General features: G+C 57.3%; 7 protein-coding genes across 7 annotated transcripts; 5 read left to right on the forward strand and 2 right to left on the reverse strand.

The window, feature by feature from the left end:
* Window positions 1-299: 299 nt before the first annotated feature.
* Window positions 300-1856, forward strand: PTH2 (Gluconate transport-inducing protein; the record flags this gene model as incomplete). Its single annotated transcript, XM_071063212.1, has 1 exon — window positions 300-1856. The coding sequence occupies one exon, from the start codon at window positions 300-302 to the stop codon at window positions 1854-1856; it is 1557 nt and encodes a 518-aa protein (XP_070919313.1).
* A 5217-nt stretch (window positions 1857-7073) lies between these two features.
* MFIFM68171_07793 (uncharacterized protein) lies at window positions 7074-8179 on the forward strand (the record flags this gene model as incomplete). The annotated part of the gene is made up of 6 exons (XM_071063213.1): window positions 7074-7157; window positions 7213-7239; window positions 7404-7426; window positions 7551-7678; window positions 7730-7959; window positions 8012-8179. 6 exons carry the CDS (start codon window positions 7074-7076, stop codon window positions 8177-8179), a joined length of 660 nt encoding a protein of 219 aa, XP_070919314.1.
* Window positions 8180-9815: 1636 nt separating this feature from the next.
* On the forward strand, window positions 9816-11996 carry MFIFM68171_07794 (uncharacterized protein; the record flags this gene model as incomplete). The annotated part of the gene is made up of 1 exon (XM_071063214.1): window positions 9816-11996. One exon carries the CDS (start codon window positions 9816-9818, stop codon window positions 11994-11996), a length of 2181 nt encoding a protein of 726 aa, XP_070919315.1.
* Window positions 11997-12971: 975 nt separating this feature from the next.
* MFIFM68171_07795 (uncharacterized protein) lies at window positions 12972-13933 on the reverse strand (the record flags this gene model as incomplete). The annotated part of the gene is made up of 2 exons (XM_071063215.1): window positions 12972-13472; window positions 13541-13933. 2 exons carry the CDS (start codon window positions 13931-13933, stop codon window positions 12972-12974), a joined length of 894 nt encoding a protein of 297 aa, XP_070919316.1.
* Window positions 13934-14379: 446 nt separating this feature from the next.
* SMC4 (Structural maintenance of chromosomes protein 4) lies at window positions 14380-19088 on the forward strand (the record flags this gene model as incomplete). The annotated part of the gene is made up of 2 exons (XM_071063216.1): window positions 14380-18672; window positions 18813-19088. The coding sequence occupies 2 exons, from the start codon at window positions 14380-14382 to the stop codon at window positions 19086-19088; spliced, it is 4569 nt and encodes a 1522-aa protein (XP_070919317.1).
* A 563-nt stretch (window positions 19089-19651) lies between these two features.
* Window positions 19652-20956, reverse strand: MFIFM68171_07797 (uncharacterized protein; the record flags this gene model as incomplete). Its single annotated transcript, XM_071063217.1, has 1 exon — window positions 19652-20956. One exon carries the CDS (start codon window positions 20954-20956, stop codon window positions 19652-19654), a length of 1305 nt encoding a protein of 434 aa, XP_070919318.1.
* Window positions 20957-23466: 2510 nt separating this feature from the next.
* HPC2 (HIR complex subunit) lies at window positions 23467-25533 on the forward strand (the record flags this gene model as incomplete). The annotated part of the gene is made up of 1 exon (XM_071063218.1): window positions 23467-25533. The coding sequence occupies one exon, from the start codon at window positions 23467-23469 to the stop codon at window positions 25531-25533; it is 2067 nt and encodes a 688-aa protein (XP_070919319.1).
* Window positions 25534-25963: the final 430 nt, after the last annotated feature.

Genomic DNA, 25963 nt, shown 5'->3' on the forward strand with positions numbered 1-25963 from the left:
AGCATGTCCACGTCTCTGCTTCATCTGTGTCCCATAAAGCACTAGTATTAACTCGGTCACAGTTGCCGTGTCTGAAGAGAGACGCAAAAGACGTAACGCAAACCTCGCCCATCGACTCCGTCGACGTCTAGGGCGCGTGACACCTAGAAATCCGGTATCCCAAAACTTCCCCTTGGATGGTGGGCAGGCATTTGCAGCCGAGGAAGGAAGGGAGGATTGCGCAGAGCAGATCAACTCTACGCAACTGGTAACCAGCACCTGAATAAAACATATCGTTGTTCGATGACCACGGCCCGAGAATGTTAGAAACATACTATGGCTGCGTGCGGACGCCCGTCGACGCCATCAAGCTCTTCGAGGCGTGCAGGATAGGCCTCCTCCCACGGGTCCAGAGGAGGTTATCCGAGAAGGAGCGGCAAGCGATCCGGTCCGGCTCCGTTTTCGTTTGGGATGAGCGGGAAGCAGGTATGCGGAGATGGACCGATGGAAAATCATGGAGCGCCAGTCGCGTGTCTGGGAGTTTTTTAACCTACAGGGAGATGGAAGGTAAGAGGGGGAACGCATTTGGTGGGCCGAGGAGGCAAGCTGGGAAGACTCCGGATTCTGGCCGCGGTAGCGACGAGGACCACGATGACGGAGAGCCCGACGGGTATAGGTACAAAGCCGACGGGCTTATGAAGCAGTCATTCAGCATCACGACGTCGGCTGGGGAGCATCTGCACTTAATCTCGTACTACGCAAGGGGCCAGCACAACCTGCCACAGCCGAGCACCGATCCGCACCTCAAAAACATCACTCCCCCAAAAGGCATGTACCCCGAGTCAAGCCTGAACGAGGCGCCTGTGCCGGCCATGACAAGGACACCGATGCAACAACAGCCTTACCCGTCACATCACCACCAAGCCCCGCCTCACCCGGGCTATCACCATCAGTACCCGCCGGCAGGTTACGCATGGCCTCCTTCTCCAATCGCGACACCGCCGTACAGCCAGGCTCACTACCCATATCCGCAAGGGCATGCCCCTCCGCCGCCATCACACGCGTACCCTCCGCACCCGCACCACCAATATCAGCCTGGCCCGCCGAACCCAGCGTACGAGCGAGCTCCGCTGCCACTGCCGCACCCTCAACTGTCTGCTCCGGCTCCCGCCAAACCCGTGATGTCGCTTCCGCAGCCACACCAGCCGAGAACCCATCATTACGCAAGCCCACCGGCACCGGACCATCGTTCACCTCCTCTTGATTCTCCGCGCTCGCAACATCTGCAGGCTCAGGCTATGGAGGCCGTCAGGATAGATCCACGGGCGACTGCTGGCACGGGGCGGAGCTCTCCGCCAGGACTTCTCCCTATGCCAGGGAGCCAACCACCCCACCACCACCAACACGTCCAGCAGCATCATTACCAACCACAGCAGCAGCAACAGCAACAGCAGCACCAGCAACAACAACAGCAGCAAAACGGAGCGTACCCTGGCACATTGACCACAAGTCCGCATCCTCCTGCTCCAAGAGCCTTGTCGGCGTCCCCGCCGAGGAGTACTTCTTCGGAAGTTAAGAACGAGAGGGCTGCGATGCCCCTGTCGCGGATGCTTCTGCACCCCGATCCGTCGTCCAATTCTGGCTCTAGCACTACGAACACTTCGTCGTCGGAGCCGAATAGCGCCACCAGCCCCCATCCCAACGCCAACCCTATAAGCAGCAATACCAGCGGGGGCAACTCGCCGGGGGGGTCGTCCTCGTCGCATGCACCGCAGCCCGTGGACGCGCTGCCAGCGGGGCAACGGGCGCACGGGATCGCGGCGGGGGTGGATGCTGCGAGAGCGATCGGCGTGTTGAATAAGAACTTTTGTATCTGAATTTGGCCTAAAACAGACGAGAGAAAATGCGGCTTTGAGAGGGGGGGGGGGGGGGGGGTGTGGGGGGGATGAGAGCATGGTACATAATTTGTGTCAACAGTGGGTAGCCGGGTAGCATTTTCTGACAAACCGACTGGAACGAGAGACGAAGGAGGGTTTCCGCTTCATTGCATACTAGTTGCATTTACAACATGATTTAACACTGGCGGTGGCGGTGGCGGCGGCGGCGGCGGCGCATCATGGAATTCGAATTTTGGATATGAATGATTGGAGACTTTAGTTTTAGAAGGGGATTTTGAGACATTAGGCGTACATAGCACAATGAGACGCTGGGTTTGTTGAATCCCCTTTGGTCTTCCTTGCTGCTGCCTTGTTATCGCCAAGCAATGATATAGGAAGCGATATAATAGGCCATACATTATGGTAGACTGAACCGGAATTACAACATGTTGATTGCTACTATACATTCTTGTAGGTATTCGCTGAGAAAGCGCCTCTCCTTTGCGTTTCCGGGTGTGGTGGTACGTATCTGGGAATCATGGTATTGTTACCCCTCGGCGTTTACCAGTGCTAGCAACATCACCTTCAACAAAACAACCGTCTTGCCCGACTAACCTGACTAAGCAGGAAAGTGGCAACTTGCCATGTTAAATGGCTAGGTGTTGGTGAGCGAGCTGAAGCATTACTGGTGACATGGTGCAGAAACACACATGTACACCCACATACCTATCAAGACAAACTGGAAGGGGGGGAGCAAAGGTGGCCAAATGCCAGACAGACAAGATAGACAAGACAGACCAGGCGACACCATAACAAATTTGATCCTTGCAGCCTAAACAAGGTCAAAACAACATGTGCAGATAGAGCTCCCTCTGATCAGAGGGGGATCGCTTTGTACACCAAGGGCTTAGAAAGAGTGCCGAATTTATCGCCTTGTTTAAGGAGCAATAGCCAGGACGGCCCTACTTATGGCGCAAAAAGAAAAAAAGGTCCACGGCAAGGTTCCGGCCCCCGGGGCGCCATCCCGGTAAGTGTGGCCCTCCGATCAGAGGGACCCTGCTCTCCCGGGGCAGTTTTCCTCAATTCACTTGAGTGCCGTTTGGGTGGCACCGGCATTAACGTCAACATGATTTCGATAACTCGACAGTTTGACAGTATGCATCATAGCAGCCAAGGCAAGTTCGTAGGCGAAGACAGACCGGCGTGATGGCAGCGCTGGACTTTCCATCGATCTTCGGCATGACCAAGTCTACCGCCTCGGGAATAGAGACGACTCTATGGACCATCCCTTTGGGTTTAATCGTCTATCTCTCTAGTCCTTTCCAAGTTGGTAGTAGGGTGATATTTAATACACCTCGCTCCACCTGTACGACGATGTGTGGCTAACAAGGAATGAACCAGGGGAGAAAAAAATTCAGAATAAAAGAAAGTTAGTAACGCAATATCCAGCGTTTATAGGACTCTTGGTTTGATATATATCTCCTTTATTGTGATCAGATATACTAGGTCCATATCCTGACCGCCACTTGGACTGTTGGCTCGGCTGTACATGTGCAGTAAAATGATTAATGGATATAGATAATCAATTTCTTTTCTAACGAAATAATCTGTATCGACATGACGGCCCCACGACCAGAAGCTAGCTCGACATGATGGGTGATTCCCCTCCTGCCAGTACCGCAGCAACAGACCACGATCATACGAGATCACACTGCGGGCCCGATCTCCTACGATGTTGCTAGAGGCGCACTGCTGCTCAGGTTCGACTCCTAGGCATCCGCTGTGACCCAAGTCTGCGCTAAGGCGATGCCACATTGGGTGTTCCAGATCTGGTGTCGGATTGAGGGTTGGACAGCGAGAAAGGAGTTGATACGCGGCAAAGCTTCTATGGACACGTAGCCAGACCAGATGCCTTGACACAGCGTCCTTAAGCTTAGCTTCGTACAACGGGTCTAGACCCGCTAACTTCAATCAATCAACACTTTGTCAATATTCAATCGTCGTTGCCGCTTCACATGATAACTGCGATTCTATTGTGAGCCTAGGACGGCGCCACGGTAATTTTATTTTATTTACACACACACATATATATATATTCCCGATCGAGAGGCTCTCCAACCGCAGGGTTACGTAGCAGGTAGCCTGAGGATGACAGAAAAGTATCGAGATCATGGCACCATCTCCCTCACGCCCGCCCGAAACACCAAACAGCCCTCAGAAGGTGCACAATCATTTGGCACCTATGGCAGTCCTTCGTCGTCATTCTATCGAACACAACGCTCGAAAGCATCGGTCTAAAGATTGATCAAAACGACTGAGTCGGACGATTCCCTCATTCCGCTCAGGGACGTGCCTCACTCGCCTCTCCCACGGATCGATAATTGGTTCCTAGCATCTGCCTGCTCGCCACTGAATCGAGGTTGGGACCCTGGCAGAATGCAACATCCGGCCCATCGAGGGCGCCAATGTCGGAAGATCCCACTAAACAAACAGTTCCTTAGAGCGTGAAATAGCGGTCACCCAAACGCTCAGACAGTCCCCCTACCCCCCGAAATTAGATTCCAGCTAGTGAATACGGTCGAACTACTTTGCGGCAGCGGACGCCGAGCTCTGGCCCATCGAGTGGTTAGTCTCTAGCACCGTCGTTTCGGTTCTCAGGTAGTGGGCGGGACAAAACCAAAGGTTCAAACCTAATCCACGACACCCGGACAGATCACGAATACGCACTTCAGCACCTAAGGCGTAGACCGAAACAGCAGTAATATTACGACTCTATTCCCCGTCTGTGAGCTTACTAAGGATATGTGCCCATGCTTACGGGCATTGCTAACGCTGCGAATAACATGTCATGCACTCGATGCCTCTACGTTAGATCGGAATCTGTGGACTTGCGAGTCTAATAGAGTGGCGACCATTTTGGGAAGTATTTAGTTGAAGTTGGAGGCTCGGGGTACTCATATCGCTAAGAACTTCAGCTGCTGATGCACCTTGATGATTTGTACTAACCGCTCCTTTGAAACCATTCGGAAGCGGATCGATTGAACCATGGCGGATTACGAGAGATGGAGCCGGGTAAAAACCAGAAGTCAAGTCCCAACTTGGTTCGGACAGTGTCATATTTGATGGTGTTTGCCTGTTACTGCGTGCTAATTGTATGTTTGGGGGGGAAAACTGTTCGCGAATTTCGACATTTGCGGTGTGGACATTTCGGCGAAACGGCAATTACACGTCGAGGTCATCATGAACCGGCCGGCACCATGTTGAGAGATCCTACTTTATACGGTTTGCTGACTAGGACGAAACGTGCCAGAGGCTCGGTGAATCCCAGATTCTCAGGGGGACAGCGAAGTGATGCCTCATAAATACGAGTTGTCCGCGTGACGTGCACACCCAGCTGGCGTGGAAGATAAGACGAGATCCCGGCACCAAACCTTGGGCGCTGGAAGTATCCAGCGCCATCCGAGCTCAGTTTCATGTTTGAACGACGCTTAAGGGTGACCAATCCCGTGTGGATGGGTGGCTGGTGTGCAGATCGACACGACATCAACTGTGCTGACGAGGATGCCGCAGCCGGCACACCTGCATATGGGAAGATAGGGTGCCCAAAAAAAAAAGATCATGGTCATGGAAAATGGCCCGTCTGAATGACTCAAAAGTGACAGGCTTTGGGAAAAAAAAAAGATAGGGTGTTGTGTTGGCAGAGGGTGGAACACCGTGATGATTCAGATGCGGATAGCTTCAAGCGTGTGGCTCGGCTTGCGCACCATCAGACGTGACTTCGGACACAAACCCCCGAAACGTGACAATGACACAAGCGAAGAGACAAATAAGAAAATGAGAAGACGGCCTGGAATGCGGCGATCGCGTTCACTTGTTCTCTTGTAGTAAAGCAGGGGTTGGGGAGGAGCCATATTGAATGCGCCGAGGTGTGTTCTTCTTGCAACAAACTGTCGCGAGATGCCAAAAACGCGTCCAGGAACACTCGCTCAATGGCGACTGAGACTCCCGAGACCCTAGGCCGTACCCGGATCGGGCGACCCCGATTTCGGGGCGGAAAATTGAACAAAAAATAGGACAAAGAAGCCAGGCTTCGGATGCAACCATCGAGGTATGCGAAGGGGGGCGGAAGAAACGAGAGAAGCAGAGGGAGCAGAGCGAGTCGGGCGAGATGGGGGATTGGGGGATGGTCGAGATCAGAGAGCGAAGAGCTTGCGGCTGCAATGGGCGGGGTGCGCATGATTGACAACGAGAGGTACAAAGTGGATGACTTGTTGTTCGGCCTGGCCAATCAGAAAATAGGTGCGCTGCGGGTTTTTTGTTGTTTCCGATTTAAATCGTCGCCAAAAAGGGGAAAGCGCGAGAACCGTATGGGTGGCAAGTGATCCAAGACATGGAGGAACGCGGCACGCTTCCCCCATTCACCCATCCATTTCACTCGCAGGCTTCGTCTTGCCCTAGGCGCCGTGGCATGTCACCTGCTTCTGGCCCAGGGATGTTGCCGCCGCCGCGTCAACCAAGAGAAGATGGGTGAATTACCGTGTTTACGAGTGGGCGACGTTGTGTACCGCTGTCTAACGTTGGGTCGAGTCCCGTGTACTGGTGGCAGCTGTAGGTGACTGATGCGTAATTGACTGGTGGTCCGACTCGCGCATTGCGCCCTATGGGATGGGAAGAATGAATAAGTCGGGCAGCCATCCGGGCCCAGGTGTACTCGGTTGCGTGTAGCTTAAACAGACTTGGTAATGAAATCATGGACTCGGATAGGTGAGTTGGGCTGACGGGAAGAGGCCGTTTGCGCGCTGCTCCGCCATGCCAGAGCTCCCGGGAACCCAGCGGGTCTTAAAGTTGGCAGCTCCAGCGCTCTTTAAGTGGGTGAGCACGGACCAGGCTTCTTCACCGAGCTGTGAGCCGGGCCCCAGAAATGGCCTGCAGCTAGTCTTAGGTGCCCCCCGGGCCTGGGGGGGGGGGGGGCGCGCACAATCAGCACAATCACTCAAGGGCGAGCAAAACGCCCCGCTCCCGTATATAAACACCAGGGCATCCCCCCCGGGCGCGACTTCCCACCCACCTTCCTGTCCCCGGTTTCTCTACGTCCCTGTTTGCAATCCGATCTCGAGATTTCCGTGCATAGTTACTCCAAGCTCAGCTCCGACTCAAATTCCGCTTTTACACGGATCAACTGACAGTTTTATTCGAACCACTTACACGTCAATCGCCATGGCTCCCAAGAAGACCGAGACTAAGAGCGAGGGTGCTGCCGCCGCGAAGCCCAAGACGCCGACCCATCAAGCCTCGTACCAGGTGCGTATCCGTGGCCGGGATTTCGAGTCGATGTTTTGTGCCTAATGATTAATAGGACATGATCACTGATGCTATCATCGCGGTATTGATCCCCGTTCCCTCTCTTCCGGCGCATTTGGTGTTGGGCTCGCGGTCGCAGTTTAGATGAGGCAGTCTCATGATGCCACTGCCTCGTGCGCCACCGCACCTCTTTCGCAGGCCGCGCGCGATGAGAATCAATCTTGCTGACCCGTCTTTCTCATGCAGCTCAAGGATCGCAACGGTTCTAGGTAAGAGCTTTCCAAATATGTCCTGTTCCAAACACCCTCATCCCATGTGTCGCACGTGCGACCGCGCCCAACAACCACATCCACTATCGCATCATAGCAGTCAAACCGCTAACGCAGTCGCCAGCCGCCAATCGCTTAAAAAGTATGTCCGCGCCAACAACAACATCAAGGTCGGCGAGAAGATGTTCGACTCTCTCTTCAACAAGGCGTTGAAGTCTGGCGTCGACAAGGGCGTCTTTGAGCAGCCTAAGGGTACGACGCCTGCACATCCTTTCTCCGTATGAGAGTTTTAACGCCCAACAGGTCCCTCGGGCGGCACCAAGCTGGCTAAGAAGGCTGCCAAACCTGCGGCTCCCAAGAAGGCGGCGGCGCCTAAGAAGGAGACGGGTGCCAAGACTGAGGCGAAGGAGAAGAAGCCTGCTGCGAAGAAGGCAGCCCCGAAGAAGGAGGCCGCCACCAAGAAGGAGCCCAAGGAGAAGAAGCCTGCCGCTCCCAAGAAGGCGGCACCCAAGAAGGCCGCCGCGCCGAAGAAGGCAAGCATCCGTTCTTGTCTAAGCACTAAGGCTACTGTCTAACCTTATACAGGCTCCCGCCGTCGTGGACAAGCCCACCGTCCTGACCAAGACTAAGTCTGGCCGCGTTGCCAAGACGGCCGCTCCCAAGCCTGCGGCGACCAAGAAGGCTGCTCCCAAGAAGGCAGCCGCCAAGAAGGAGAAGGCGCCCAAGAAGGCAGAGGCGGCGGCGTCAGCATGATGCACTCCCATCTTATCGTTATGATATCTTTTTCTGTTTTTGTTGATGTGACGGTCTGGTCTGGTCTGGTCTGGTCTTGTTCGGCGTTCGGGGCTTTGGGGGATCATTTTTTGGGGCCAGCATTGGGCGCTGCCGCGCTCGCCATTGTTTAGCGCGCGGGGACACTAGCCATTTTGCACATTTGGGCTGTTGTGTATTTCCCGCTTCTGTATCTGCTGGCTGTCTTGTGATGAGCCAATGGGATGGCATAGCCTGGCATGTGCGAGATAGGACTGAGGAAGGGGCATGCGTTGTGTGCCCCCCCCCCTGAAAATCCGCCTCACTTTCGACATATACGAGGCTGAATTCAGGATCACGCTCGGGTGCCGGACTTTCGGCGGCTACCCATCATCACTACCACCAAGTTCGGAAACGCAGCATACACGCGGCAGACCCGGGGATAACTCGTGGGCGTTGGGATTATGAGGGTGGCGGACTCGATGGGGAGAGGGGGGGGAGGGGGGCTAAAAGTCTAGGTTGGCCCGAGGGTTTGTGGGACTGTAATTATACCAAATGGAATTGCTTTGCGTCTTTGATCGACTCTATCCGTGTCTGCTTGCGCCGTACTGCTTAATTAGGTGTTGCACAAAAGCCGAGCAGACAAGACGCGAGAATTCCACGTCGCTTGTTTACATTTTGCAGACCTCATTCTCATTTCCGGCAAGCCAAGACTCTCCGAATGGCGCACTGCGGCTCTACCCACCTTTGTCTTAAGCGCCTACTGTACTACACGGTAGACCACGAGGCGGTGAGCACTTGCGTAGTTGTCGGACTACTAAGGAATTTAATCTTTGCTTTGATCGCGATTCCACAATAAGACTGGCTTCGTCCTCATCCGGCCCCGCTCTACAGCTCTACAAGCTCCTTGCTCAGTGTTTGCTGCACGGGCTGGCGAAAAGGGCTGTGAAGTTCGATTCCATCTCGGCATCTGGGCTGGTGCAGAGCCATATTGGAGCGTTGGGTGGTGTCGCTGTGGATGTCTCTTTGGTAATTACGGGGGTACAGGAGAGCTACACAACTGTGGTGGCTCGGCCCTCCTATTTTTCGCAACAGTCTGGCCTATGCTCCCCAGAGAAGCCCGTGGCTGCAGGTGTTGAGTTGGCGGGGTGGAGTCTGAGCGGCAGACCCCTCCATCTGCCACGCAGCACGTCAACCGGATGCGCCACTGCATGGCTCATCCAGTCGGATGCGACGGCGGAGGGGCTATTCTGCCCTGTCCGACCGCTCGTTCAACGACACCCGATCCTAGCTGCCCAAGTTATCACGTACGGTACCTTACCTAAAACCGCTGCAGGTCGGCGAGTTTTGTGAGCCACCCTTGACTCCCAAATCCACACTGAAGACGTTGACATCCCCGACTGGCGAGCATTTGCAAGACGCCCGCTTTCACTGCAAGCGACGTAAATCGAATCATAGCCGGCGGCTGCCCCCCCCCCCCCCCCCGAACCAAGTCTGCCGTGACGGGTCGAGTCGGATGCGAAGCCGGGTTGCAGCAGATCCTGGCCAAATGCCCTGTTGGCAATGGTCTCCTAGCACCTAGCACGTAGCTGTGCAAGCGCCTTGCCTCGTCGTCCCGCCTCCCCCGTCAGCCCCAGCCATGGCCCAGCAGCCGTCTTTTGGCTCCAACAATCCCTTCCGTCGCAAAGCTCCCATGGCTTCTGCCCCTCCCGCCCCACCTCGCCTTGTTCCCACGCTCGCCGATCCCGATGCATCGACACCGACCCCGGACACCGCAGCCGCCTTGTCATCGGGCAATCAGTTCTGGAGCCAACTGCAGGCCCACGCCCATCCGAACCAACCGCCACCCGCAACAAGCTTTCAGAAGCCAAAGGTCGTGAAGAAGGTCCGCGTGCAATCCCCCCCTCCCTCGCCACCCGAGTCTGCCGGTGCACCCGATCGCCTTCCGCTGGCCGACGGCGACGATGACGACCAGAGTAGTAGCAGCGTCGATACCGATGAGCAGGCAGATCCGTTCACTCATACTTCGCCGACCGGCTCGGCGGATGGATCGGATAGGGAAGACGAGCGCCAGCCGACGCCGTCAAGCCGGGCGCCGCCGAACCCTTTCCAGAAGACGCTTCGTGATCTGGAGATTAGACCATCGGAGACAACACAGAGCTCGGGTTTGGCGCCAGGAACACGGAGTACGATAGATGTGGACGCATTCAGAAGGTTGTTGTTAACAGGCCATACGCCCCCATCTGCTCACCTGGCAGCGCCAGGTGGTGATGGTGCAAGCACTACCGACACATCCTCCATCTCGCGCCAATCCATATCCGATACGATACAACCCATGCAGGAGACACCGCGTACGTCTCACGAGGTCTCGGAGATCGAGGCAGAGGATGACCGGCGAGGATTGATCAGCGGCTCCCAGTCGAGCTTGCAACCTGCCCCAACTATATTGAGGAAGAAGCCCCCGCCTCCTAGCTCACGGCATGGGAAGCTAATAAAGGCCGGGGCGAGAGGTGGGGGGGATGCCGGGGCTGTGCCATCGGTGCCGAGTCCGACGCGCGGAAGCACTACCATACCTCTTACCTCCCCGTCTAAACAGAGACCGCCGACGCCTTCAGACGTCAACAAGCCGCTCCCGCCTGCTCCGCAGCGGCTACCCATGGAGGAGGATGCTGAGAGCGTGTTTGACCGTGAAGCAGCCGGAAAAGTTCCTGAGCCGGATATAGCGCCTGGGCTGGGTATCCTCTCGACCCCACGACCACCAACTCCGCCAAATACATCGCGTGCGACATCGAACGCCGCGTCCAAGAAGCCCGCGCCTCCACCGAGACGGCAACCACACGGGCGGTCAGAGAGCAAAGTCACAGCTACACCGCCGCCAACTCATCAAGATGACGCCGACCCATCACTGCGCCGGTCCTCAGTCGACTCGACACGATCGCGCTCTTCTAGCTTGCGAGTCAGCATCCACGCCCCGGCGCCGCCGCCTCCGCGTCGGCCCGGCCATGCCCCGCGCGCGTCCGGCTCGTTTAACTCTCCTTCATCTGCCGGTGTTGCGTCGCCGAGCGGCGAACAAACCCCATCCGACGTTAATGTTCTTGCGCCAGCTACCGAGCAGGTTCCCTCCCCCTCGTCAATATCAGGTCAACAGGTGGTGGTGACCTCCTCGCCTCCTCCCATGGGAGACGCCTCTACAAGTAGCAGCAACAACAGTACTAACCACACCCCTGGCACGGCCACCCCGGCTCCCGCTTCAGCCTCAGCTACGGCAGCTGAGCCGGTGGCGGCGGGTGTAATGCCCGGCCCCGGCCCTTCAAGTACCGCAAACCATTTTGCCCAAGTCCAAGCAAGACTCCACGCTAAGATCTCCCCGCCCCCGCCGCCTCCGGCGCGTAACGCCTCGGTTCGTGCAAAGAGGCCGATGAGCGCGGGGGGCGCCACCCTGTCCCCGTTGGGCCCCGGCCCACCACCGCCGTCACGCAGAGGAAGCGGTCGCGGAATGGATCGGGGCGTTGCACCATCGGTAGGGCCTCCGCCTCCGCCCAGGAGAGATAGGGGTGGTAGCAGCGGTAGCGGTAGTGTGATTCAGCGAAATGTGGACGATCCCTCGCCCGCTAGTACGACTCGCGGGTCCAGTTTAGGCTCGAACTACGAGACGGGTAATGCTAACTCTGGTGGTATACCAGCCTCGCTGGCCGAAGGAAATGTTGGTGAGGGCGCATCGACGGGGGACATCCTTGCTGATTTGGGCAGGTTGCAGAGGGAGGTGGATGCGCTGAGGGGGAAGTATGAGATGGAGAAGGAGAAGGGGGCCCAGGGGTAGGCTGCCTAGAGAGATAGGGTTGATCATGATGATCAAAAGGAAGAAGACAGTCTTTGTATGTTGTGGTTGTGGGCGGGTTTGATCCTTGAGCTGTTTCAGTGCTTCGCTTGGGGTTGCATTCTGTTTGTGTGGCGGCCTTGACGATGGATTGGCGATGTGATGATGATATCCATGGATGGCTGGGTAGATGAAAGTGGTATGTCTGTATGAATGGCAAAGCTTATGGATATTTTAGTGCGCTCTTACTGAGTGCTGGTTCCTATGGGATTGTCCTGTCCGATTTGATAGAGTGGTGGTAAGTTTGTGTGGCGTCTGCTGAATGGAGTCTGATGGACGGCCTAGCACCCACTAAACTTACGCCTGAGCGCTGGATGGTTGGTTACGAGTAGTTGGAGAGGGCTGTATGTCTCGTTTAAGATGGGTTTTGCGCTGTCCCCGGAATTTCCGGCTGAATCATATGTTGCGACTGGGGTTTCTAGAGAGGGACATGTGGTCCAGAGTGAATCTGGATACTAGTTGGTAGTAGGCAGTGCCATCGAATCGGCTGCAGTATCGGACGATTAAGCACCTACTGGATATGAATGTCTTAGTTGTATGGAAGACGGTGCTTTTGTTGTAAACCTTTTCAGTCCTTTACCCCAGGTTACAAACGCTTGGCGCTCGGCAGCAGTACGTAAATGTCGAACGATTCGATTCCAATATATCGAAACCGTAACTGTAGGTTTCCGCCTCCACATAACTCGTCTGGACAATCAACCATAATAAGTATTTAGGATGACTGGCTCCAGGCCCACGGGCTGAGGATTATGGTACCCGACGGACCACATGTTTATTATTTTCTATTCCCAGATATCAATACAGCGCGTTGTTATCATACCGCCGTAGTGTTCTGAACCAAACCTGAACGCCATCGCTATGCTGCAGAACACTGCCATAGAAACCTATCAAACGCCCATGACGGCAGCTCAAGGCCAATCACCGCCCGGCACGGACCGCGGCACCTTGGCCGCCCAGTCCCCCATCGTCGATGGGCCCGCGCTGCCGCCCAGTAACGACCTGCCTCATCTGTGCCACGGGCTTGGCGTTCTTGGATTTCCTGCCCTCACCGACAGCGAGGTACTCCTGGAACCACTTTTCCTCGGTGCCCGTAAGCGGTAGACTGACAAGCTCCTTACCTCGGACGCCCACCGCGTCGGGATGCTCCAGCACGGATGCGACTAGCTTCTCGAAGAGCTGCTGCCGCGCGTGGTCCGGGTAGGTGCGCGAGAAGTGGAAGGCCCCGGTGACGCTCGTGCGAGCTAGAGCGCCGAACAGCAGCTCGAGCGCCTCGGACGTCTGCAGCACGGGCTGCGCGGTGTGGTAGTAGGCCAGCGGGAGGCTGTAGTCGTCCTCCTTGGCGTGGCGGACGAGGACGGTGATGATGTCGTCTGCGAACTCGGAGGGGAGGGAGGGGTGTGCTAGGTGTTCGAGGGCGAACTGCGGGACGGGCTTCGTCAGTGTCTGCGCTGCGGAACAGTGGGATCAGGCTGGGTGTGCATGCACACCTTGAACTCTTTGCGATCCATGTGCCACAGGCCCCTCATGAGGATCTGATAATTCTGTGGCAGGCCCGACTCCTCGGCTAGCGCCTCGGCGAGTTGTGACCGCGCGCCGCGGATCTCATCATAGTCAAGGAGGAAGTAGTAGAAGACCGACAGCTTGGCGTGCGGCGACACTCTGCTCTCGCAGATCTGCTGGTGCAGAGTGCGCAGGCCATTGTCGCCTCGTGGCGGGTACGCCTTGCCCACACCGATTCCCAGCGCCTTCAACACGCGGTCGATGAACAGGACACCATCAAATGACTTGCGGAACGTCTCGATCTCGCGCACACCGTTCTGGTCGTAGGGTTTGGGCCCATCGGTTGGGAAAGCGGCGCTGAACTGGGAAAAGTCCAGCATCTTTGGCTGTTGGAAGGTAAATAGTTATCTGCAAGGGCAGTCTCGTCGAGCTCGACAGCTGGGGGGAATGTCTCGGGGATGCGGTAGAGATGCTCGACCCGATTGATTCAAAAGCTGATTGATGTATCCGGTTCAAGGCGGGCCGGACTTGCAATTAGCGAGAATGAAGTCACGGGACCTCGTGCCAGGGTTGTGCGGGGCTGAAAGGCTTGAAAGGCCTGAAAGGGCGGCTGATTGTTTACAGTCAATCAATGTCAACACAGCGGGAGCTGCGGGGCCCGACGACCACATCGCTTTCCGTGCCTACCGCTTTTCTCGATACCGACCGGTCGCATTTGCGTATCCGATCGCGGTTTTGCTTCGGTTTCTTTTTTCTCTTTTGCATGCCAGCGACGTCATCTGGCCCTTCTTCATAGCTCTTTTCGTTTTCACATAACACTGCCGCCATGTCGACACGACCAACGCGCCGGACTCGGCGCACAGCGATTGTAGAGTCTTCAGATGAGGAAATGGCCGACGCGCCCCAGCAGGCTGAGGATAGCGGGGACGACTTCACACCGGCGCCGGCCGCCACTCCGCGCCGCACAACCCAGAACCGAAGAAAAGCAACGGCAGACCCCCCCGCCCCGACCGAGCCGAAGCGTCGTGGGCGCCCAAAGAAGAGCAATGTCACGCCTGCCCCAGTCGCCGAGCCCAGCCAAGCCTTCGATCCCGATCAGACAGCAGCGACGGTAGCGTCAACGGCGACAGCAAGCACAGCAACCACGGCGGCTCCCCGCGACGACGATGTTCCAGCCAGGAAGCCGTCGACGCGGACTCGGAGGAGTGTTGCGCCGCGCGCGACAACGTCCGCCACGCCCGAGCCGGAGACGCCGCTGCCTGCGCTGAAACACTCTTCGTCGCCAGCGACTTCCGAGCTACACAATGTGCCGCTTGCCGATATCACGACTACCACGGTCAATGAACAGCTCAAACAAGGGGGGGATGAGACGGTGCTCGCTGCTGTCAAGCCCATCAAGGCGATGGACACCATCCTTGAGAAACCGATGGACATCATGCTCAAGTCACGCACCATGGCCATGCCGATTGTCGAAGATACCGGGCCGAAGCCGCGGATCGTGATTACCTACCTCGTCCTCACTAACTTCAAGAGTTACGCTGGGAGACAGGAGGTCGGTCCCTTCCACGCCTCCTTCTCTTCGGTTGTTGGGCCGAATGGTTCTGGCAAGTCCAACGTCATCGACTCGTTGCTCTTTGTCTTTGGCTTCCGAGCGAGCAAGATGAGGCAGGGCAAGATCTCTGCCCTAATCCACAACTCGGCACAGTACCCCGACCTGGAGTATTGTGAGGTTGCGGTCCACTTCCACGAGATCATGGACCTGCCCGGCGGAGGCCACGAGATTATCCCAAACTCGGACCTGGTTATCTCGCGCAAGGCGTTCAAGAACAACTCCAGCCAGTACTACATCAATGGCAAGAGCTCGAACTTCACAACCGTCACCACATTGCTCCGTGACCGTGGCGTTGATCTGGACCACAAGCGTTTCCTGATCCTACAGGGTGAGGTTGAGTCGATTGCTCAGATGAAGGCAAAAGCCGCCAATGAGCACGAAGATGGCCTCCTGGAATATCTTGAGGATATCATTGGCACATCAAAGTACAAGGCGCCAATCGAGGAGGCCGCAGCCGAGGTAGAAACCCTCAACGAGATCTGTCTCGAGAAGAGTGGCCGGGTTCAACATGTCGAAAAGGAAAAGAACAGCCTCGAGGACAAGAAGAATAAGGCCCTGGCATACGTCCGCGACGAGAATGAGCTTGCTATGAAACAGTCCGCTCTGTACCAGCTCTACGTCAGCGAATGTGATGACAACATTGCTGTCACAGAGGAGGCCATCGGCCAGATGCAGGCACAGCTCGATGCGGAGCTCGAGAAACACCATGGCAGCGAGCAAATCATCAAACAGCTCGAAAAGGCCTACTCCAAAGGCAGCAAAGAGTTCGAGGCTCAAGAAAAGTACACACAGGCGTTGATCAAGGAGATGACCAAATTTGACCAAGAGCGTGTCAAGTTCGACGAGAAGCGAAAGTTTCTCACGGACAAGCGTAAGAAGCTGGAGAAAACAATCGCCAATTCGGAGAACTCAGCTGCCGAGGCTGAGCAGACGATCGAAGAGTGCACTGAAGAAATCGAGACGCGTGCTCAGGAGATCGCCGCGCTCGAACAACAGGTCAAGGAGGAAGAGGCGGAGCTGACTAGAATCCGCGAGAGTCTGAAGGGCAAGACACAGCACTTGTCGGACCAGATTGCCGCCAAGCAAAAGTCGCTCGAGCCTTGGAAAGAAAAGATCAACCAGAAGCAATCCGCGATTGCTGTTGCCGAAAGCGAGATGGCCATTCTCAAGGAAAAGGCCAACGCTGGTGCCGTCGCCCTTGAGGAGATGGAAGCCAAGATTGCCGCCATTGAGGAGAGCCAGGCGGCCAAAGCAGAGGAGTTCAGGCAGTGCGAAGCCGAAAAGGCAGCCTTGCAGAAGGAAGGGAGGAGAGCCGTGGCCGAACTTGAAAAGCTTGCACAGGAGGAGCCCAAATTCCGCGCCCAGCTCTCAAATGCCCGGCAAAAGGCCGACGAGGCTCGGTCGAGCTTGTCCGCTACCCAGACACAGGGTAACGTTCTCACAGCACTAATGCGCATGAAGGAATCAGGCCGTATCGACGGATTCCATGGCCGCCTTGGCAACCTCGGTACTATCGACCAGCAGTACGATGTTGCCATTTCAACAGCCTGCGGTGCGCTCGATAACTTTGTCACAGACACGGTCGAGGCTGGCCAGCAGTGCATCGAGTACTTGAGGAAGACAAATCTGGGCCGTGGGAACTTCATCTGTCTCGACAAGTTGCGAGTCAGGGATCTATCGCCCATCCAGACCCCCGAGAACGCGCCGCGCCTTTTCGATCTCGTCAAGGCCAAGGAGGACAAGTTCCGCCCAGCCTTCTACCATGCTCTCCAAGACACGCTAGTGGCCAAGGACCTCGCTCAGGCGAATCGCATCGCCTACGGCGCCAGACGGTGGCGTGTCGTCACCCTTGCTGGTGAGTTGATCGACAAGTCCGGTACCATGTCTGGTGGCGGCACTACGGTTAAGAAGGGCCTTATGTCGTCCAAGCTCGTGGCCGACACCAGCAAGGAACAGGTCGCCAAGCTAGAAGCCGACCGGGATACACTGGAACAGAGATTTCAGGAGTTCCAGGAACGCCAGCGGGAGCTCGAGGCTCGCATCCGCTCTCTTAAGGAACAGATCCCCCAACTCGACACCAAAATGCAGAAGATCAAGCTCGAGGTAGAAAGCTCGGCCAGGAACTTGGCCGATGCCCAGCGCAGAGTTAAGGAACTCAGCAAGGAGCATCAGCCGTCCAAGACTGACGACAGCCGCATCGTGGCGCTTGAGAAGGAGGTTTCGAAACTCAACAAGGAGGTGGAGAGGCTGCACGGAGAGACCTCGAGTGTTGAGGATGAGATCAAGATGCTGCAGGACAAGATCATGGAGGTCGGCGGCGAGAAGCTCCGCGCGCAAAGAGCCAAAGTCGACTCACTCAAGGAGGAAATCTCGTCGCAGAACGAGGACATGTCCAACGCAGAAGTACGCAAGGCCAAGGCAGAGAAACAAAGGGTCAAGCTCGCAAAGGACCACGCAAAGGCATCCAAGGAACTCGAGGCCGCCATTCGGGAGTCTGAGAAGCTCGAGGAAGAAATCCAGAACCAAGGAGACAAGGCGGACGATTTCAAAACCCGGGTAGAAGAGGCCAAGGAGGCCCTCGCTGCTAAAAAGGAGGAGCTCGCTACGATGAAGGCTGAGCTTGATGAGAAGACGGCCGAGCTCAACGAGACTCGCGCAGTCGAAATCGAGATGCGCAACAAGCTCGAGGAGAGCCAGAAGCTGCTTGCCGACAACCAGGAGAGGCTACAGTACTGGGAGAAGAAGCTTTCCAAGCTGTCGCTCCAGAACATCGAGGACCTGGAAAGTGGTCGCAACAGCTCGGCCGTAGCTCCTGCGCCTCAACCACCTCCTAACCAGGATGAGGACGGAGACACGGATATGATGGACGAAGACGGTGATACAGATATGATGGACGCTGACGCGCAACTACAAGCCGAGGCCCAGGCTGAAGACGCGACGGCCAACCAGACGATACACGGCCCAGGCCGGTCTACTCCTCTCGAGCTCCCACGATACACCAAAGACGAGCTGGCAGATATGAACAAGGTGACGCTCAAGGGCGAGATCGCCGCGTTGGAGGAGAAGATCCAAAACGTCAACGTTGATCTCGGCGTGCTGGCTGAGTACCGGCGGCGCGTGGAAGAGCACGCGGCACGGTCATCTGATCTGGCCAGTGCTGTCGCGCAGCGCGACGCGGCCAAGAAGCGATGCGACGACCTGCGTAGGCTGCGGCTCGAGGGCTTCATGGAAGGGTTTAGCACCATCTCGTTACGGCTCAAGGAAATGTACCAGATGATCACGATGGGGGGCAATGCCGAGCTGGAACTGGTAGATTCGCTCGATCCATTCAGCGAGGGCATCCTGTTCAGCGTGATGCCGCCTAAGAAGTCGTGGAAGAATATCAGCAACTTGTCCGGTGGCGAGAAGACGCTCAGCTCGCTGGCGCTCGTGTTTGCGCTGCATCACTACAAACCGACGCCGTTGTACGTCATGGACGAGATTGATGCCGCGTTGGATTTCAGGAATGTGAGTAAACCCACCCCCTTCGGTTTTTTTTTTTTTCCCTTTTTCCTTTTCTTCACCCAACCCAGCCTTAGCCCCTTATGATCCATTTCGTGTCTCCCGCGCCCTTAAACCCCCAAGGCGATCTAACATCCCATCTCCAGGTGTCGATTGTGGCCAACTACATCAAAGAGCGTACCAAGAACGCGCAGTTCATTGTCATTTCGCTGCGCAACAACATGTTTGAGTTGGCCGCGCGCCTGGTGGGTGTCTACAAGGTCAACCACATGACGAAGAGTGTCACGATTGAGAACAGGGATTATGTCGTGGGTAGGAACCAGCATCAGGGGCATGGTCAACAGGGGCAGCAGCAGCATGCACAAGTAAAGGTTCAAGCACAACAGGTTCGTCCGTCTGTCCTTGCGCATCGCCCGAGATGATGCAACAGAAAGCAATCCCTCGGTGCGGTTGGTTTTGTTCTGCTTCTTGCTTGAAGTTTGGTTGGTTAATGCGGGTTCTCTTTTGCGGCCGTTATAGGGTTAGCCGTCCTGGCCCCCTTCTGGGTTCGGTTCCGCATGGTGTTGTCATGTTCAGGGCCGGGATGACCGTACGAGGCTTTGGGGTTGGGCTGTCTGTTTAGGGTTATAAACGAGGAAGGGTCAAGGACGGGAGGGCCTATGGGAACCGAGATGAACGGAGTTAAATGTGCCTCGTCGCTATTACGTATGAAATGCGAACTTTTTGTTATCTCTTCTATTTTGCTCACTTCGTTGCCCTTCACCCGGCTGCCGCTATCCGCATTTTATTATGTCCTTTGCAGGTTCAGAGACACAAACTGCGCTATATCACCGCATGAAGCTAGAAAGACCACGCCGTGTCTTCTCGCTTTGATGCGCTCCACGCCGTTCGGCGTAATGCATCCACCGTACTCCCATCCGTCTGTATCCTTTATGCCTCCTTTTATGCATTAGAACTCGACTCACGCCCCGAATATTCCCCCCTCTCACAGCCCCCTCCACTTCTCCCTCCACCGGCCCTTCTCAAACAGCCACAACGCCTCGATCGCGTACGCCTTGCAGCTCAGATGGCCTTTCCCCTCGGGCAAGCCGGCCTCTTCCTCCAGGCTCTCCAGCACCTTCCCTTCCCTGAAGCAGCGCCACAGCGCGAAGGCGAGGTCGTCCTCGTCGCCGTCCCGCCCGCCCGCGCCGCCGCCCCAGTCCCCGCGCCCAAGACGGTACAGCATCCGTCCCAGCGTCTGGTACGCGACGCACCGCTGCGCCGGCACTGCCGACCGCGCCAGCCGCGCCAGCTCGGGGATGGTGTACCCGGCCGCCTCGGGGGCCTCGCCGTGGTGGTGCAGGCCTTTGGTCACGGGTATGGTGCGGCTGAGGCGGGGCGGGACGAGGGCGCCGCGGAAGTCGAAGCGGAGGGCCGAGACGGGGAGGGACGACTGCCCCGGGTAGTAAGGGGATTCGCGGTCGGCGGGCGAGTTTGGCGTGGGGAGCGGCGCCATCCAGGCGAGTTTGGACGGGTCGGCGGGGAGGTTGGGGAAGAATTTCTTGTGCATGGTCTCGAGGAAGTTAGGGTCTGCCGGGTCGAGGTCGGGGACCTTGGGCGGGTGGGGGAAGTGGGTTTTGGGTGCGTCGGGCCTGGGCTCGGAGTCCTTCGCGGGGGCCGAAGTCGCGGGGAAGAGTGAAGGCGGAGGAGCTGGAGGCGCGGCGTCTTCGTCGAAGGCGACTGTTTTCTTGGGTTTGTTGGGCTTTCTCACGGGTGCTGGGCCCGTCTCGGGTTCCGGGGGCGCATCTGGTGCGTCTTCGACGGTGGGGTGCGGCGGCTTAGAAGGTGCCGGGCCCGCGCTCGTCGATGGGGGCACCAAGCCGAACGGTGATGGACCGGCCGGCTCGTCCAGGTTTGAGCGTCTTAGCAGCATCTGAATAAGTTTTGGGTCCAAGCCAGAGAAGAGTTCTTTCTGCGCCTCGGCTATTTCTTCGGGTGACATGGAGTCTATCACAGCTCTGTTTTCCTCGTCGATGCCCCGCTTCTCGTCTGGCTCTGTACTTCTCTGGCTCGGCACGCCATTTCGACTTGATGGCTCGGCGGACGTGATTTTCGATTCTGCAGACGGCGCGCCGTGCACAGGTGAAGCGGTCGCCGACTTCGCCTGCCGCTGCTGCTTGAAAGCTGAGACTCGTTTCTTGTGAGCGGGGAATCCGCTGGTGGACAGCGCTGATGGCGTCGGGAAACTCGGCGGTTGAACATCGTCAAAGTCTCTTTCTCGAACATCGTGAATCTCCAATGTTGCGTCCATGATGCGGGCCGGTCTACTCGAGGCTCTTTTGCACGGCGGATAAAAACGAGAGTCGACTTTGTTACGAAAATGCTTCCGTGACGGCTCTGTTTGTTCTTTGGGGTTAACACGATATAGCAGGCTTATCTTATCGACTGCGGGGCCGCCTCTGCCTGCCAGCTCGGTTCAAAGCCGGAAGGCAGGCAACCTTATGTAATCAAACTTTTTTTTCGCTTAGCTGGGATTGGCATTAGTGTCGATCAACGCCAAAATCACCGGCCCGTGCATGATCCCAGGCAAGTCGGATTCGGCAACGGGTCGGTACTCTACTTGTGTACAAATAAATCTAGTGCACACTACACTGCACCTAACCATCTAAACGGAGGGATCCTACCGTTTGGGCGTAGCACTCAGGGCATTGCGCGTCTGGAAACCCGCGGTATCTGGTTGACACACAAAAATGTTTTGGCACTAAGACGCATAGCACTAACCACCATTCGGTAGACTTGTTGAACCAGAACAGAGCCATTCGGCGCTCACATGGCCTTTATTTGCGGCACTTTCATCGCCCAGCCCGGCGATTGCGCAGGCTGCAGTTCGCAGTTCGCAGTTCGTAATCGAGGACTTCACACGTTGCAGATGTGCAGGTGGCGTGTGCCGCTTGCTCATAACCCCTGTATTTCCAGCGCGGTTGTTTTGGCAAATGCGGAGCGCTGCGGCTTCCAAAGATGTCACGCAGCACCCACACCAGATTCGAAACGGGGGGTCGGGTACAAGGATTCTGCCGGATGATAAGTATCTGACAGGGATACAGTCCGTCCGATCTGCCCCCAAACCGAAAGTAACTCGACATCTCTCGGGACGCGGCCTTTGTACCGTGCAGCACGCGGGCAGCGCGAGCCTCTTCCGCGCGCTCGGTTCACACTCAAGGCGTGGGTGCCCCACCTGAGTCGCGAACATCCCTCCAGAGGAAAAAAAAGCAATCATCGACCCCTGCCACACCTTAAAAAGGCATGCCCGACAGACGATTTCTCGGGTGGAGCCAAGAAACCAAAGAAGAACACCGGCGCAGCCCTGCCGCTAGGCGCTCTGCAGCCGGCTGTCCGTTGCGTCCGATGAGAGAAGGGATCCACGATCCATGGCCCATGACTGACCACTTTCTTTCCCTCTTTGCGAATTTCCCTTCCTGGTTCGGGCCACCGACTCGCCGTTCCATCTCACCTCCCTTGAGGGGATCTCGGCACAGTCAGGTGGCGGTACAGCACCTTGGCGTTGGCGTATCAAGGTGCAGCCTATCGCCCTGGCTCCGTTAGCAGCTGCCTCGGACCTTCTTTGGTGTTTGATTCCGTCTCTCACCCTCTCTGTCTCTCTCTCTCTCTATCCCGACGATGGATAATGGATGATGCCCACGCCCATGCCCACGCCCATGCTCATGCCCGCTGGGACATCCGCCGCTGACACTCCATTTCCCCCTTCCGGTCATCGCTTGGCTCCTCGGTCAATGCGGCCATTCCCAATTCCATCCGCGTCTCCCATGCCCTCGCTGGTGTTTCCCCGCCGCGCTGCCCTTGGTTCGTCCCCTTCCCTCCTCAGCGCCGGCCGAGAGCCAGCCCTGGTGTTTAATTCGTTTTTTTTTTTTTTCCTAGATCAAAATTTCCCTTGCATCCCGTAACTGTCCTGAGGTGGTCAAGGCCCCGGTTTTCCCTCGCCAGCTGCGAAATAATAAAGTTCCAAAACAGAGCCATCCCCGTCGTCTCTTCGCCCCCCTTCGCACCCCAAAATTTCCTCTCCTTCTCCCTTCTCTTTCCACCACCCAACACACTCAACGTCCACCGACATTTTCGGGCGCCGAGTGCAAAACCCATCTGAATTATCTCGGTTCTCTCGCCTTTGCATCGCGCAAAGGTGGTTTTCATATTCAGCAGAGCCAGCCGAATTAATCATAGGCGTCGATTGCCCGCGGCCCTGCACGCTGGGCACTGCCTCCGGTTTTTTTGTCGGCCGACGGCGGGCGGATTTGCAGCGCTTCGGGACTTGAAGGTATTCAGAAGCTGCAAACTCCACCTCTGCAGCTCAAGCCGCAAAAGTCACAAGTTCGGCTGCCGCGACGCTCGGACCCAATCCAGCCGACCGACCAACCACAAGGGGCATTCCACCAACGCTCTGGAAGCTCAGCGAGCTCCCTCCAGGCGGCCTATCAGCGGCAGTTCCTGCTGTTGTCGACAACGTCCCATCGGTGGGACATACAAACTACCTCCCGGGCTTCGGCATTTTCCCACCTTTTGTGCCCCTTTTTGGTCTGTTGTTGCAGCGGACAGCCGTTGCCCTATATTCTTTGTCAGAGTTTCTTCGCCATTCACTAGCGAACGCACACGCAGCACGCCCGTGATCGTAGCAGGGGGCTGTGGTTCCTTTTCTTTTTCCCCTTTTATTTTTTCTTTTTTTTCCTTTTCTCGTTTCCTCCCTCCGCTCTTCAGAGGCATCTTTGCCAGCTGGGGACTGGCAGCGGGTGGCGGAAACCGCTGGTCGAAATGCAGAAGCAATACAGCTCGTCACCGTCGTTATCATCACCACCGTCGGCGATAATATCGGAGCCCGGCTCTCCGACTCGCGTCATCAACGCCGGCCGAGCCAATATTGAGATGGACGAGATCATCGTTGATCCCGGCTCAGCATCTCGATTTGGCATTATGCAGCAGCAACAGCCCACCGAACCGGCCCCGAACGTTGCCCTGACCGCCGCCGGCCTCCCCCGCAAGAAACCCGGCAGGAAACCCGGCAGCACCATCAAACCCAAGGCTACCCCCGTCGATGGGAGCTCAACAAACGCCGATCAGCCCAAGCAGCGTCGGCCGCGGAAGCCCAGAGACCCCAATGCCCCTCCCGTCCAGAGGAAGCGGAAGGCGGCTGCGACCGAGGGCAGCGACGCGACGTCGGAGATGGACGCGAGATCCGTCTCGGGCCCGCCCCGGCAACCCAAGATTACCGAGCTCTCATCGATGCGCATGGCCCTGGATGCGCGCCCGGCCCCTGCCGAGACCGGATACGCCCAAGCCGCTCCGAAGCGTGAGGGCTCGATGCATATGCACAACCTCCTGAACGAAGAGCCGCCCCCGAAACCGCAGCCCGCCGCGCCGGCGAGGCAGATGTTTGACCCCATTCGGGGTGGCTACGATCCTATTCGTGAGTCCGTAGCGACACGGGATCCGTACGGCACGGGTCCGCTCGGCTCACCCCGCGCGCCCACCCAGGTAGTCAACCGTGCCAGCGCGTCGCCCTCGATTGCCAGCTTGGTAGATCCACCGCCTGCTCCTAATGTGATCTCGCCCATTCCATCTCAGACCTACAGCAACCCCACGCCTCAGGCCCGTTTTCAAGAATCGGCGTCCGTGCCGCCCTCGCCCTCCAACACCGTGCGCAATGCTCCCGCTCCCGCTCCCACTCCCGCTGCCGCTCCCGCTGCCCAGCACATGCCCAAGCCCATCCTTGCCGACGCCAGGCGCCCTCCACCCCCACCTCCGGCGCCCACCGCTGCCAACAAAGCCGAGTCGAAAACCAATTCCTTCACAAGCATGACGTCGATCCCGAGCGCCACATCCGCCGCCGCCGCAACCCCTGCGGCTCCGGCGCCCGCCCAAAGCAAGAAGATCGCTGCCGTCGTGCAGCAGGAACGCGAATCCAACAAGAAAGCCCGCAGCAGCTCCTCGTCCTCGCCCAAGATCAACAGCCTCAAGGACGCCCTCCCGCCCCTCCCCGGCGGCGAAGGCCGGTCCATCCTTGATTTCGGCAAAGTCCGTCCCGGCGAGGAGATCGAGACGCCGAGCATATCGCTACACATCCCGCTCAAAACCGGCGAGAACAACAAATATGTCAATTTCATGCGCATGGCCGAGGAGCGGTACGGGTGGGACGCGCTGCACCCGCGGCTGGCGGCCAGCCGGGAGCGCAAGGCGCGCATCGCGGCGGCGACAGCGGCGCTCGAGAAGAATGGCAGCGGGAGGGAGTCTGGGGACGAGATGGAGGAGGACTTGCAATCGGATCCTGAGGGGAGTAACGTCGAGATGGGCGGCATGGGCAACGGAAATGGCTTGACAGGCGGTGGCATGAGTGGCCCCGAGGCGGCGGCACCAGCGAAGCCAGCGAGGAAGAAGCGCAACTTCAAGGAGGACGAGTATGACAAGGACGATGACTTCGTAGATGACTCGGAGCTGCTGTGGGAGGAACAGGCCGCGGCCAGCCGGGATGGGTTTTTCGTCTACAGTGGGCCGCTCATACCCGAAGTCGAGAAGCCCGCCGTTCCCGAGGGTCCGCCGAGGAGGGGTCGCGGCGGTAGGGGCAGGGGTAGCAGAGGCGGCGCGACGCGTGGTGAGGGGAGCGGAAGGGGCCGTGGTGGCGGGCCAGGATCCAGGGGCGGGACGGTTAGGAAGCCGCGAATCACCAAGCTTGAGAAGGAACAGAGGGACAAGGAGAAGGCCGAGCGGGAGAAGCTCGCGCAGATGTCGTCCAAGACGGGCGTTGGCGCCGCTGCCGCAACCGGTGGCGGTACTGGTTTGCTGGGGCTACCGGGGCAGGGCGCCGTGTCGGGGATTACGATGTGATTCTCTCTTTTGTTTCGGGACAGCGGGGACATATACACATACACGTGCGCGGGCTGCTGTAAAGAACTAGTCATATGCGGGGTGGATTCAACGGCGCTGGGTTCTTGCGGCTTATTATTTTCCCTTTCCTACCCTCGATGAGGGTTTTGTATTATTCATGGTGGAAGAGGTGGTGGAGGCGTCGGCGTCATGCGTTTCAACTGTCTGGCCGGCGTTTTGGGAGTTGTACCTGGACGTGCTGCGGGCACCATTAGCCGCCCCTGCTTCTTATCGCTGTCCGTTTTTGCACTTTTCTCTCTTTTGCTCTGGTTTGGCAGGTATGATTAGGAGGTGGACAAAGGCAGACGATTCGCGGCCATGTCGACGCGAGGGAGATGATGGGCCGAAGCCGCGCCGCCCTCTTCTCTTTGTATGGCGGCCATTCCGGCAA

The sequence above is a fragment of the Madurella fahalii genome, assembly GCF_045866475.1.
Source record: "Madurella fahalii IFM 68171 DNA, scaffold_4, whole genome shotgun sequence".
Lineage (NCBI taxonomy): Eukaryota > Fungi > Ascomycota > Sordariomycetes > Sordariales > Madurella > Madurella fahalii.